At 37.4% G+C, this 14454-nt stretch overlaps 1 protein-coding gene across 1 annotated transcript; it reads left to right on the top strand.

Moving 5' to 3' along the window:
- The first annotated feature begins 70 nt into the window (after positions 1–70).
- On the top strand, positions 71–13757 carry HMMR (hyaluronan mediated motility receptor). Its single transcript, XM_010174244.1, has 18 exons — positions 71–116; positions 1186–1284; positions 1899–1975; positions 2783–2863; positions 3607–3795; positions 4112–4198; positions 4702–4802; positions 5988–6062; positions 7077–7255; positions 8014–8162; positions 8478–8692; positions 9293–9409; positions 10229–10387; positions 12032–12184; positions 12295–12394; positions 12642–12818; positions 13346–13508; positions 13738–13757. The coding sequence occupies exons 1-18, from the start codon at positions 71–73 to the stop codon at positions 13755–13757; spliced, it is 2187 nt and encodes a 728-aa protein (XP_010172546.1).
- The last annotated feature ends 697 nt before the right edge of the window (positions 13758–14454 follow it).

Genomic DNA, 14454 nt, shown 5'->3' with positions numbered 1-14454 from the left:
GGCGGCGGCCGTTGGTGCCTTTGAAAGCTGAGGGCGCTCCGCTCCGCCGCGCTGGGCTGTGTCCGCTGCCATGGCCTTCGCCAGGGCCCCGCTCCGCCGCTTCAACGAGAGCTCGGGTAGGTCCGCTGGGGCCTGCTGGCCTCGGGGGGAGGGTGCCCGAGCCCTGCGAGGGTGCTGGCCTGCTGTTGCCTCAGTGTGTCCCAGTCCCCTGTGCGGGGAGGTGCCTGTCACCGTGCGTTTGAGGGCCCCTTGCCGAAGCCATCGTAGGAGTCTCCTCTTCGGGAAAAAAGTCCTGACTTCGTGTCGAATGCCGGTCGTAGGTAAACGGGTGTTAAGTATAGCGGTGAGCATATACGTGGATATTTGTGTAGTAAATAAACCAGTGACAAGCTACGATTGTTGGCATTCTGGTATCGTGAGTCTTAAGTCACAACTGAAGTACTGCTCCTGAGAGCACTTTCGAATGTAGAACTTCTTTCAGTGAGCTTTTGTCTGTAGCTGAACACCTCTGCTGCTGTCACCTGTTCTCATATTAAATGAAGCTGCTCTCTTTTGCAGAAGGTGAAGTAAGTAGGTAAAACACTTACTGACTACTTGGCTGTAATAAGAGTTATATGAAGCATTTGTAGCCATCTTGTTTCTGTCTGCCTTTTTCCTTAAAATCGTTTAATTAAAAAAAACCCACAACTTTTTAATAAAAGTTTAAGTAACTTAGTTCTTTAGAGGAAAAGTTTGGCATTCAATAACATCTAAGTAGATGCTTCTAAACTGGAAGATGCTGAAAAAAAACAAAACAATTAAGTTTGCATTTTATCCTTTAAAGTTTTAGACTGGCTTTTTTACCAATTAGTATTAAGGCCCTCTAACTAGTTGGGGTTTTCATTTAGTGAAGTTAATGCACTGCTATAATTAATCAAATGCCTTATGATATTATGTATGTAAATTATAGTTTCTAGTTTTACTAGTAGTGTAATAAACCAGCCCTTTCCTCTGCCATGTGTGCTGTGTATTTCCTTTATGTTTATGGGGAGGGTGAGGAGAACTGAGACTCCAGATGTTGATGGTTTTTTTTTTTAATCTTTTTAATGGATTGAACTTATATGTGTTACCAGCCTCAAATCATTGAAGCTGAAAACCCTTTCATTTACCGTAGTTCTCTGCTGTTCTGAAAAATCTAATTTCTAGTATGTACCCCGCTGCGAGGATCCTATGATGTTAAATCTTCAGATGCACTGAAAAGTTCTCTGTCCTCTGAAACATGTCAACGGATTAGGAAGCAGAAGAGTAAGTAGTCCTAAAAATTGCATAGAACACAATGATGTAACCTCTTTGAGTGCTACATTTGTTAGTGCTTAAATGCTGTTACTGCTCTGTTTTTGTGTAGAAATTGTTTTCTCTTGTGGGGGCTCACTGCCTACCTTCCAACTGAAGGGCACAGCAGATGCAGAAACATGTCAACCTGAATCTTCCAAGAATAGCTTTATATGTAATTTCTGCTAATTAGGGGGATGTCTGGAGATCAAATAAATGATTTAACTACTTCATTAGCCTTGTTTTTAGTGATACTTTCATGGCCTTTTCAGATAAAGCATCCCTCGGTAGAAAACTGACAGCATAGATCGAGATGGGGGGATGACTTGGGAGAAGCTAAATTCTCAAAACTGTCTGTCATCTGGTAGTTTCTCTCTAAATTTTGTCAAGTGCCCAGATGACTGATATTAAACTGCCTGATTGCAGTAAGAAAACAGCTGGCATTGGGTTGTGAAGTGGATAGTTTAATAGTCAGGTGGCATTCTGTCTTTTGTATAAAAAGTCAATTAACCTTGTCTAGTTTGGTTAAATTTCCCTCACCATGCACACTCTCTTCCTTCATCATTCTTTTCTGCATTCCTCTGCAGGTGAGGCAGATTTGAACAGTGAGAAGAGTGCACCTACCCCCATAACTGGAAGGAGACTCGCATCTCTTGGATCAACAGTAAGGCTCTTCTGTGGTGTCTGTAGCACTGTTAAATTCCAGCTAAACCTCACTGTGACTAGTTAAATCACACAGTCCCTTTATACAATTACTATTAACCTACCTGAGTAAACTATGCAACACATTATTGTGCCTGTATTCCTTAGTAACTGAGAAGGAAAAAAAGAAATTGCAGTGTCGCTGGGAATCGTATGATGGTTAGTTGGGACTATGGAGTGGCTTGTTGTCTTTGTTGTTACAATGTTGGGATCTTTTTGCCTTTTGCTTACGATGTAATTATGATGCAGTTGCTTCTTTCTAAGATTGTGTTTCTGCTTTCATACAGTGGGCAGGGGCAGAAACCTAGTGGTAAAAGAAACAAAGAGGGGGTGATACTGCATATACAAGTTCTCAGTGCCATGTGTGAGGATATAGATTTGAAGATGTATAGGCTAATAAGTTGAAAAATCATAACCTTGTCTTTAATTTAGTTTACTAGTACTCATGATGTAGGCTGAAATTCTGCAAGCAAAAACCTGTGGTTAAGAGATTAAAATGTTTTTTATGGAGTTTAGGGAGTGCTAATGTTTTAAACTTTGTTAATCTCCTTCCTGTCACAATGCTTATGAGAAAGTACAATGGTAAAACCCATCCTAACCTGATACTTGTCTACTCTGTGTGGGAAAGATGTTTGCTTTTTATTATGTATGTGTGTACATTTAATAGTATTGTCTATATGAAGGCATCCACTCATATTTAACTGTGGTGTTAAATTAGTATGCAGCTAGAGATCAGTCTAAATATTTCTAATACTTCTGTTTTCAAAAGCCAGCTAATGGGACTTGGAAGCCTAAAAAAGATCATATCCTTATGAAAGAGAAAAAGAAACAGAAGACACTGGAGAAGGAGGTATGAATACACTATGTGAGGGAAATCCTGTAATATATTTCCCACTTACCATAATAAAAACACAAGCTGGTAAAATTAGCCTCTTTTGCATAGCATAGCATGCAAGTAGTTTGCAAACAGCTCTGTGCAGAGCAGAGATTGTAAAATGTTATGGTATGTAGAAAACGTTTGATTTGTCAATGGAATTACATTAATCCCAATTGTCAACAGTGTGCAGCCAGTCTTTTTTAAACTTTTTTTTTTAAAAAAGGGGATAACCATGTCCTATGTTCTGTACCCACCACAAAAAAGGTTCTATTAACAGCTGCTTCCTGAAATTTTTGCTTAATAATTGACATAATTTTAAAGTTTGAGGCAGCTAGCTTTTCCTTATTAATACACTTCTGTGTACTAATCTATGCCTTTTGTCTCAAATGTCACATTTTGTGTATTCCATAGCCAAATAGGAGACTTAGCTTCTATTGCAAGTTGAAGTTAACTTTAACATGTACTGGCTCAGTAGCATAAAATAGGTCAGATGATAAAATAAGTCAGGACTGGAAATGTGGGGTGTGTAGTAATAGATAATTGGTTCTTCTGTTATCTACTTTCCTGTCAATGATAAAGCTGAAAATATGTATTCTGAATGGAAGTTAATGCAGTGTGGATACTTAGCCTATCCAAGAAAATCACAGGCATAAATAAATAATGTTATTTAAGAAAAATAATAGTAGGAAATAAAGAAAATACCTCTTTTGGTTTAGATTCGTGCATTAGTGAGAGAGCGTGGAGAGCAGGATAAAAAACTTCAGGCCATGGATGAGGATTTTGTTAAGATTGAAGCGAAGCTGAGTGCTGCAGTTCAGGAGAAAACATCTCTTTTGGCAAATGTTGCATGCCTAAAAAAACAGCTACTGGAACTAACAAGAACCAATGAACTGCTGAAGTCAAAGGTATTCAGACAAATAAGTGCATATTTGCTTTGCCTTTGCTGTTATTAAGCTCCCTGAGCAAGAGGAGACTTTAGCTGCTGATCAGCATCTGTTTTCACATCCCCTGTGCCCCTTCATTGGCACAGGGATAGAGCATGTCTGGTTTGGGATCTTGTGTGCTTCTGTCTAAAGACAGAGTGGGACTTGCTAACACCTGCCTCAAGGACCAGTTGAGATCAGTGTTGTAGGTAGGAGAGAAGCACTTTTAAAAGACTGTGTGAAGAGTAATTCACATGAAGGAGTTATGCTTAGTGTTTTTATATTAATCTCCTATAAGCTGTCTGAAGATGGTGTGCAGAAGAAAATGAGCAGCCTGTGCGTGGAGTTAATGAAGCTCAGGAACAAGAGGGATGCTAAAGAAAAGGTATGACTGTTTGCACTGCACAGGATAGTAATTCTGAGTTGTTCAGGAACTGAAAGGAAGGGCTTACAGCAGAACTGCAGATCATGTCTTGTTCTGTCCTCAGCTTGGTAGTTTCTTCTACTTTCTGTGAAAACAGAGAAAGATCAAACAATTAATGTTCTTGGTTTTGCTGTTGATGTGCAGAGTAAATCCAAGTTCAAGTAAGGAAGCCTAGAAATACCTCTTAAAATATCAATCTGTTTGTCAGACTAACTTTGTTTAAAACCAGTGGTCTTAAGTATAGTTTGAAACTCTTATACATGTTTGAGTTTTTTGGGTGGTGGATGTTTTTAACAAATGGCTAATATCTTTACAGAGGGATACTTTTAATCACATTTTGCATAGTAGCAAGTGCTATCATTAAATTATAATTACGAATTCATTTCTGTTTACCACTGTCTCTTAGATATGTGGGTTTTTTTACTAAATCATTTTGGTGGTAACATTTATCTTTTTTTTTAAAGACTGCCCTTGCGAAGCAGGAAAACATGGAAATGAAGCTACAGGAAGTGCAAAGGAATCTAGAGCATTCAAAAGGAAAAATAGCACAGTTAGAAGAAAAACTGTAAGTAGTAAGGAATTGACTTAGATGAATTATATAATCTACCTATGCTTACATGCCTTATACCTTATAGTAAGCACTTAGTTTAGGGAAAATACAAGCCATCTCCCTGCTGAGGAGAAACTGAAATTATTAGCACTTGTGTCCTGGAATAATGTTTTAGGAATTGTTGTGTTCTTATAAAATGAACATACGCATTATTGTTCCTCTAGTGTATATAACCTTTTTCCAAAAGACAAACTGTATCATCTCAACCCTTTGTCTTCCACTGTGGTATGGGTGGAGTTTTTTCACGTAGGGAGAGAGGACGTGTATGTTGCGAAAAGAATTGTTCATCTTTGAGCAAGACATTCATGTAGATTGGATACTTCAGTGTCTGCCCCTTTAGTAAGTTATGAATAAGCAAGAATGAAAAAGCATTGGACCAGGAGTTGAGATCCTGATGCAGTAGTCGGGCATTTTACACAGATTTGATGAACATGTGTGTTCTCCAGCAATGTGTATTGAAGAGTAGTTGTGATGCCTTCCAAGTTGCCTTATAGTAGCCACATTCTCTGAAGAAAGACAACTGTGAAGTGTCTTGGCTGAAGCAGCTGTATGTAGGAAGAGAGAGTTCCAAACCAACGCTTTCTGTTCTGTCCAAACAATGTAATTTGCTGCACAGGAACAGTGTGCTAACATATAGGCTATTTCTGAGGATGGCTACCTCAGAAGGATGAACTTAAAAGGTATATTTCATGCCAATTTTGCATGATTGGCACTGCAGCATCCTCCTTATGCTTTCTGCATTTACTTAACATCCAAGTGCTCAAATATGAGCAGAATTTTTATACTTGCATTAGAGTTAAAATACACAAAGCTAATAATGTGAGTAGTGTGATTTACAAAGGGAGGCATTGATAACTTGTCTAACTAATGCAGCTGTTCTAACATACTTGCTTGTAGCAGAATATGGATCAGCATCTTTACTACAAATGAGAAGACCATATGGAGCAAGTGTCAGAAGAGGGTAGAACCACTTGTTAGAGCCAATACCAGCTTGTCAGCCAAATTGGATTATGAAAAAAATGTATTACTACCAAGTTGTGATTCAGTGACTTATTTCTACTTGCTTATCTGTAAACAAATAGCTTACAAGTACTGCCGAATTGTTTAAACACAGCCATCATTAAGAATTCCTGGTTTTAGGTCTGCTACTGAGAGAGAAAAAGTTGAAGATAAGTCTGACACTGAAAAACTCCTGGAATATATCACAGAGCTCAGGTAACAACAAATTGTTCTAGAATTGGACTGGGTAAGTTAAAAGGCAGTAAAACTAAGCCTTGTTTATGACTGGTGAAGTAGAACCTGGGTAACAATTCTGTTTGACAGTACTGATATAGAGGGAGCAAGGAAATAAGGTATTTTTCCACACAATGGAAAGGAGTCCTAAGATATTATTTTAATTGTCTTTCTAAATGTCTCTGTGCTTTTCTGGACTAAGCAATACTATGGAAGTGTTTTGTATCAGGGTGCTGAAATCATGTTTTTAGCCCGAGTTATTTGTACATAAATCAAGCTAAATCATTTTCCTCTAAGATACTGGCAATAATGTCTTTTATCCCTCGCTTGTAAAACAAGGTACAGTAGGGAAAAAACTGCCCTCAATCTTGGCTTCCAGTGAACTTTGCAATATTTGGATTTGCATTTAAGGGTTGTGATGAATTAAGTATCTATGAACATCAGTCTTATTCTAAAAATTACTAATTCAGTCCTTTGTAACTGATTGAAACTAACCATTCTTCACAGTAATGTGTCCCTTTCACATGGTGAAAATACAAAACTATATATATTTAACTATTTCACTCTTCACCACTGTCAATTTACTCATTCAGAGTTTCATCATTAACTGGCTCTATATCTTAAGATTCTGCTTATTCTTGTAAAATCTGGTTTATTAATGCGTATGCTTTTCTGTCAAAACTTAGCTATGTAGAAAAATCCTGGATGTAGCAGTCACCTTTAAATTAATTATACTGACTAATTCTGTCTTAATCAAACCTTTATATTTTATTTGTGTGATAGTGTAAGTTTCTTTTAAAACAAAACATCAATATTGAAATAAATTGCTTTTAATTTTTACTAACCTGTCTTAATGCGCAAAAACTTGTGTCTGGGCAAGGAGGTGAAGGCAGTTTTCCTGTTGGAAACCAACAGTCCTAAGCATTTTTCCTTTGTGCTGAAGTGTAAGCTTAGAAACAAAATCTAGTGGTAACATACTTGAATTTTCTCCTACAGCAGTGTTGCAGAAACAGTTGAGAAATACAAACTAGATGTTGCCCAGATGGAGGAGACACTGATAAAGAAAGACCAAGATATTGGGATCCTGAAGGATACCCTTAAAACAAAAGAGGAAGAATCATTTAAACTGATAAAAGAACTTAATGAAAACTGTCAAATGCTTGAACAAGAAAAAGGTAATTGTTAGTGCTTGTACGCTTGTATGTCTTAAAGCATCTCGGATAGGTTTATTCCAAAATGTCAGTTTAGACTGGCTTCCTCTGGGTTAAGTCATGTCTCTGAGCTCTAGCTGAAAACAGCTAACCATATTTCTAACAATATGGAAGCTACCTTAAATCTGACATCTGTTAAATCTAAATTTTTATTTCCATGGAGGGTAACTAAGCATGGAAATGAAAATTGTTTACATAGTAGGAATGGCTTTAATCTGAAAGCTGAACACAAATGACTTGTTCCTTTCCTCTTCATTGAGAAGCAGTATGATACCATCTCAATCCACTGTTAGCAGCTTGTGCACAAGTTCATTGAGGTGTTGGGAATGTGTCTAAGAATCTTTTTTCACCAGAAACTTTGCAGCCTTAGACTGGTACTCAGTTCTCTGTGTGCCACTTGGCTTGTATGTGGTAGCATTATGTGGAAGAAGCTTTGTAGAAACCATGTAGTTGTTTTTCCTCAGTCTTACTGCTGTTCTCATGAAGGTTAATTACTTGATCCAAAGATTCCTGCTCGTAAAATAATTTCAAAAGTGGTGTACTTTCTGCCAATTTTGTGGAGTTTCCAGATGGGTTAAAGGTGTGGTTTTGTTTTGAGTTTCTCCCCATTCCCCACCTTGCCTAACTAACTTTAAAGCTAGAATGGAAGTACTATGAAGAATAGATGTTGTAGCTTTTTGAAGACAGAGAAGGGAATTTATGTTAACAATTTCCCTATGCAGAGAAAGAGTTGTCTGAGAGTAGAGGAAAATTTCTGACTATGAATGCTGAAATAGAAGACCTGAAAAAAAAAATTGGCTTAGGAGAACAAGAACACCAAAAACTGCTTCAGAAGCATGAAGAGCTGGTTTCTCAGCTGCAGCAAGAGAAGGTAAATACAGACTGTAAATTTGTCTAAAAATAGACTCTAATACCAATGATTGGTACTAAAGGTTCTGATTTTGGTTATACATGAGATTGCTGTATTAATGATGGTCTAGTCTGGAATGTACGAGTGCTGACCAGCAGAAATTGTGTGTGGTCCAATAGCTCTCACCTAAGAATCATAGCTGGTATGATGAGTGTTTTGGTTCTTCCTGTAGATTTGACCATATTATTGTGCTTTGAAGTTTGAACACTGCAAATTAGTATTTAATATCTAGATAAGTACTAGTAGCTTTAAAATCTGTGATACTCTGGCATGCAGGAGTCATCTGCATCAATGCAGCAGAAGTTACTAGAGTTTCAAGATGAAGTAACAAGTGAGAGACATATTCTTGAAGAAGAGCTGAATGATACAATGAATGAGCTGAATAAATTACATGCTAAGGAGAAGAAAGCTGAAAAGTTGGTGAAGTGGTTGGAACAAGAAACCAAATCTCAAGCTCTTGAACTTGCACAGATGGAAGTAAAGTTGAAAGGGTTTGTGAAATAAACTTTCTGATCCTAAAACTTTGAAAGCAAAAATGCTAAATCTGTGGCATAAACAAAGCTTCTGAGCCTAATTCGGGTTTTAAAGAGACCTGAACAGATCTAAATGTATTTCTTGCTGGTTGCTGATTAGTGGTCTGAGCCAGCTGTATGACTTGAATCTGTTTTATACTGTCTTAATATAAAACTGTTTGATCAGCATGCTAAGACTTGCTTGAAATGCCAGTACTGTACTAGTATGATGTTACTGTGAAGGGCAAGCTACATGCATGTCATTGGATGTTTCTGCCCTGGAGAGGGCAATGACTAGGAAAGATTTTCAGGCAAGTTTTTCTTCCTTTCACATGCTGAAAGTTTACTGCTAGGTGTTTGACCTATTCTATAGCTAGCTTGGAAAATAAGGGGAGGGGGAAATGCTTAGTTAAATATGCTGTGAAGATTATGCTTTAATACTTGAAGTTGTGGCAAAGTACTGGTTTGTCACAATCAATTTCTTGCTGCTGCAGCAAGCATTTTGTAACTGACGACAGCATTTGGTAGTATGTTCAGACATGCTTATCTCCAGTGTGGAATGCTGAATTTTTATTTCAGGAAGAATGCTGAGTTGGAGCAAATCAAAGAAATGCACAGCAATGCTGTTTTGCAAATCCAAGAAGAGCATAGCAATACACTGCGTAAACTTGGAAAGACTGTTGCTGAGTTTGAAAGGTATTTAAGTTTCATTAAGATCTAGGACTGGGATTATCTCTGAAATTACAATTAATTATACTGTCTATCGATGTGCCTTGATACTTAACACTGTATATGAGTTTTGGTACAGTACTAGAGAAGAGAATTTTGTGATGGACTACTTAATGCCATTAAGAAATCGATTTATCCCTTTTAGTAGTAGTCAAGTGTAATGCCATACTCAGTATCTAGTTCAGGAAACTGAATGTTTCTTCTTCCAAAGTGCAACTAGTTAGAATACTCAAGTGCATTTGAATCTCAGTGAGAGTTGTAACTAGTGATGTTTGTTTTTGCACTAAAATCTGTTGCAAAAAGACTTCTTGTTTAGGCTTAAATTGCACTGAATCGAGATTATTTTCTTACAATTCTTGCAGATATTTCTTCTCAAAATACACAGGTTATGGAAGTTTTTAAAAAGTGATACTGTTATTGTGAAGTATGCAAGGCACCCATGAAGGATCAAGGTGAATATCTGCCAATGCAAGCTGTAGATAGTAGGTCTTTTGGTGTTTAAAATAAGCTTCAGATGTAGTAGGTCTTTTCACATTTTGGTAGATATTCAAACACAAAACATGTATCGTGGAATTTGTCATAGTGTTACTGCTTAGGGCTTTATGGAAATGTGCTTTTTTTTTTTTAACTTTGGATTTACCAGTGTCAAAACACTGCCATATCTCCAGATTATAAAATCTCTTATACTTGTTAACATGAGCTTGTATCGCTCTTGTAATCCTGAACATGTCAATCTATATTTTGTCTAAAATAACAAGGTTTTTCTTATTTGTATTCTAATACCAGCTACAAGAAAACAACAGCTGAAGAAATAAGCAGTCTTAAACTAGAGAACACCTCTCTGCAAGAAGAAGTTGCCAACCTAAAAAAAATAGGCCAAGATAATCTACAGCTGCTTCAGGAAGCAGAATACACTAAAAATAAAGCAAAAGAAGAATGTGCAAGGTACTAGACGGACAAACTTTTCCTTAAGCTAAAGAATGCCAGCTGAGGCTTGCTTTCTTAACTAGTACTTAACATGCTGCTCTACCAAATAAAAACAGTATTTGGTGTAAGATGAAGTTTCTTCCTTTTCTCAGAGCAGAGAGTTGAAAATATTGACAGACAAAATTAATATTAAGTTTATATGTATTAGAAAACTGATCTGTTCAATCAATTGCTTTGAATTTTTCCTTTATATGGAACATATAGGAAGAGGAAAATACCTAACTGAAATATGTTGGAATATTGTCTTTATCAGAAATATCTGTTACAGTGACTGCTCCACAAATAAGATTCACAGGGGCAGACAAACAAATAATGCAAAGCACACAGCAAACTCTGCTCACAAGGAGATGCCAATTAACAACCCATGAATTACCATACTGCAGGGAGGTGAACAGAGGTCCTCTGTGCCTAATATGAGGTGCCACAGTGCTGCTGATAAGTAGAAACATTCAGAAGCTGTCTTACACCACTGAGCTGCTGTTAAGACAGTCAGAGAAACATGTCCTCAGCTAGTGGCTTATGTTCTCCTTCCAGCTCACTGCACAGAGCATAAGTAAGTCCCTTGCTGTGAGCAAGTAACTGACTATTTGAGGAAGAGGGGGAGTTTGGTCCTAAAAGGTCCCAATGTACAATCACCCGTATGAGACAATGGTGATAACTGCCTGTATGTGAGTTGCATTACAGAACATATTGTGTATGTGCTGGAAGATTTCCTGCCCCACTTTTAATGTAGTCCCTAGCTAGCTTCTGAAGTTGAAGCTGGATTTAAGTCAACAACTATTCTCTAATCTTTTTGACTGTTGCCTGTGGATAAATGACTTAACTGCATGAAAATGCTGTTTTGGTCGAACTGAGTTGGGCATTTCTGATCTTCCCAACTCTATCTCTTTGCTGATTTATAAAATGCCTTGGGAAAGTTTTGCAATGCTTCTGCTGTCTTGTTCACCCATAGTCAGTATATTAATGTTGTCCAAGCTTGCTCCAGCTTATTTTAAAACACCTGTGCTACCTAAGATGTTGCCCTTTCTTTCCTCTCCATCTGCTTAATACTGCCTCCAGTTTCCATTAGAGCTGGTGAAAGAAAAACAGCTGAAGAGTTATCTCCTGTTTGATTTGCTGGTTCAGTCTGGCAGGGAAGGGGTTCTTGGTCTCCATTTAGGTGATATAACAAACAGCTGAGGCTGGAGAAGGAAGGCAATGCTTTAGGTGTAGAGTTTTTGAACCCTTGAATCCATCCACACTGGACAGCAGTCTTGACTAGTTCCTGCTTGAGCAAACCTCTGCATGTGAAGTCTTAACTACTAAAGTGCCTTCCACTAGAAACTGCTGGCATTAAAGAGCCATAAATAAGAAACATGAGCTTTCCTTGCTTCAAAAGTACTGCTTGCTTCCTCATAGGACAAGTTAAAAATTTTTTACCTCTTGGACTTGATTGCTTTCTGTATTGTTGTTCTCATGTAGCACTGTTTGTGCAAACCTTTATTTTGGTTCTTCTGCTAACAGCTTTTCAATGATGGTTACTTGAGTTTCAGATTTAGAGTAGTATTTTTTTTTTTTTTTTTAAAAGAAGAGTTCATTAAGGATGGATGTTATTTTCCTCAGGATGCTTTTAGAAGTTCAGACAAAGCTTGCACTAAAAGAAGCAGAAACAGAGAGAACAAAAGAGTCTTGCCTTGCACAAATGACTAAACTTCAGGAAAAACTGGAAGAGCAAACTGAAGATCTGAAAAGAAAACTTGAAGTCGAAAGATCAAGGTGACTTTTCTCAGAGTAAACATGCATATTGTAGCACATCAAAGTTTTAGTGTGAAGAAGTGCTGAGAGCTAACAATGAACATAATGAAACTCCACTTCCTGCTTTTTAGGAAAACCATAAATGAAGATGTGACCTCTAGCTTGAAAGAAGAGATAAAGACCTGGCGTAATCTGTATGAAGATTTACATAACAAAACTAAGCCTTTTCAGGTGTGTTATGAAGTAGATGTTTATTAGTATCTGTTGACTTAAGACTTGTGCAGTTGACTCAGGTTCTACTCTTGAAAAGTAAATGTTGCTTCCCATTCAAAGTCACTTATCCTGCAGTGGTTTTCTAAGTTGCTGTCTCTTGAGCCAGCTAGTCCCCTTCCCAAACTAGTCTTTCTTTGCAGTTTTCGGTTCAGTAAAAACCTATGTTTAATTAATTTTTTTCTAAAAGATTTTATATGTATTTCAGCAACAACTAGATGCATTTGAAGCAGAGAAGAATGCACTTTTAAACGAGCACGGTGCGGCCCAAGAAGAACTGAATAAGCTAAGTGATGCATATGCTAAACTACTTGGCCACCAGAACCAGAAGCAAAAAATCAAGCATGTTATGAAGTTGAAGGATGAGAATACCCACCTGAAGCAGGTTTGTGAAATGAAAAGTTAGAAATCTAAGTTATTAATCTGCTTGATTCCTTTGTGCTCTAAATATTTATAGACTAATCTTGCAAATGACTTACTGTGGTTGTTAAATTCCCTGCAAGAGCTAAATTGGGACAAACTGCTGAACTCCAGAAACAGCAAGAGAGTTTGTTTCAGTTTCAACTGAATATATGACGTACAGAGGGATCACTAGTGCAAATAACTATCCCTACTCTTAGCTTGGTTACTTTTCATACCTCTTTTGGAGGTTCTAGACTTGATAAACTAGCTGCTGAAAGCAACACCTGAAAGTTTCAGGCTCCCATACTGCTTAGGGGTGTTATACAGCAATTATACAATGGTGCTGGCTTCTCTACACCTGTATGTTTGGTTTTGTTTGTATTTTAATGCCACCAATAATTGTGTATGTATGTTTGTGCTTAGCCTTAGTCAAAAGGGCTAATTTAGTAAACGATGAAGCAGGCTTTTCCCTGTTCTTAATCTAACTTCCAAGTGCTATGTTTTCTTTAGGATGTCTCAAAACTGCGTGCATTGCTAGCAAAAGAAAAGCAAACCAACAGAGATCTTCAGGATCAGCTATATGCAATTCGGGGCATTAAGCATTTTGATCCTTCCAAAGCTTCCCAGCATGATAGCAAGGAAAATATTCCTCCAAAAACTCCTTTTAAAGAAGGTAAGCTTAGATATTGATGTAACCATATCCTTGTACCTCTTAAACTTAACCACAGACGGCATGACAGGCTTGCATCTGGGGAAGGAAGGACAATGGCATCTCTTGTGTGAAATTCTGGCTTGCCTGTTATGTGGGGGGTAGTGCCTTCCTCCCCTCAGCAGAAAAATAATTACTCGATGTGGGAACAATAGTGGAAAAACACAGACTTAGTAACACTTTTCCATTGCAGGTAATAAAAACAAAATTTAATCTCTTCTTGGTATTATGAAAAATACCATAAATCGCCAATAAATTCGTGTACAACAGAAGACTTCAACAGACCACTTGTTCAAGGTGAACTTGAATGCTGTGTATAATATAAATTAGCAGGAGTACTAGAGAAATTGTCTAAAATAATATATTTTTAGAAAAACTGTGCTTGATTATACTTTTACTGATGGGCCATAGGTGAGGGTATGTTCCAGACTCACGGTAATGCCATCACACTCTTGAACTTCAAAAAGTGTTCATTCTCTCACTTTCTTGGTATGCTGAAGCTGCTTAGTTTGTTTTCGACAGAGCAGCTGAAGTTCACAAAAGGTGAATAAGCACTGGAGAAATAAGGATTACAAATGAAATCTGATTTCATATTTTTTTTACATCTATCTCATATTTACAATTTTATGTTAGATTACTTTTGCTATTTATGGTTGTTTAAATACCAATGTCAGGAATGCTGCCAAAAGACCCTTCTTCCTTTGTGGCCTACATTATACAGAACCATTGTAGAAAACTGGACTATACAGTTAGCTTTTATATTCTTAAAGGGATCTATATTGAGGGCATGCTAATTTAAATCCTGGGGCTAGATATTGCAGCTGTTGATCTTCAGAAGAGGATTTTTCAGGTCAAACTCAAATGGCCTACATTTACCTACATGTTTGCATACCGTGGCGAAGATAAGTCT

Source organism: Antrostomus carolinensis, unplaced genomic scaffold (assembly GCF_000700745.2).
Source record: "Antrostomus carolinensis isolate BGI_N321 unplaced genomic scaffold, ASM70074v2 Scaffold49188, whole genome shotgun sequence".
NCBI classification, from domain to species: domain Eukaryota; kingdom Metazoa; phylum Chordata; class Aves; order Caprimulgiformes; family Caprimulgidae; genus Antrostomus; species Antrostomus carolinensis.
The sequence above is the reverse complement of the archived record's forward strand: the minus strand, read 5'-3'. Positions and strand labels throughout refer to the sequence as shown.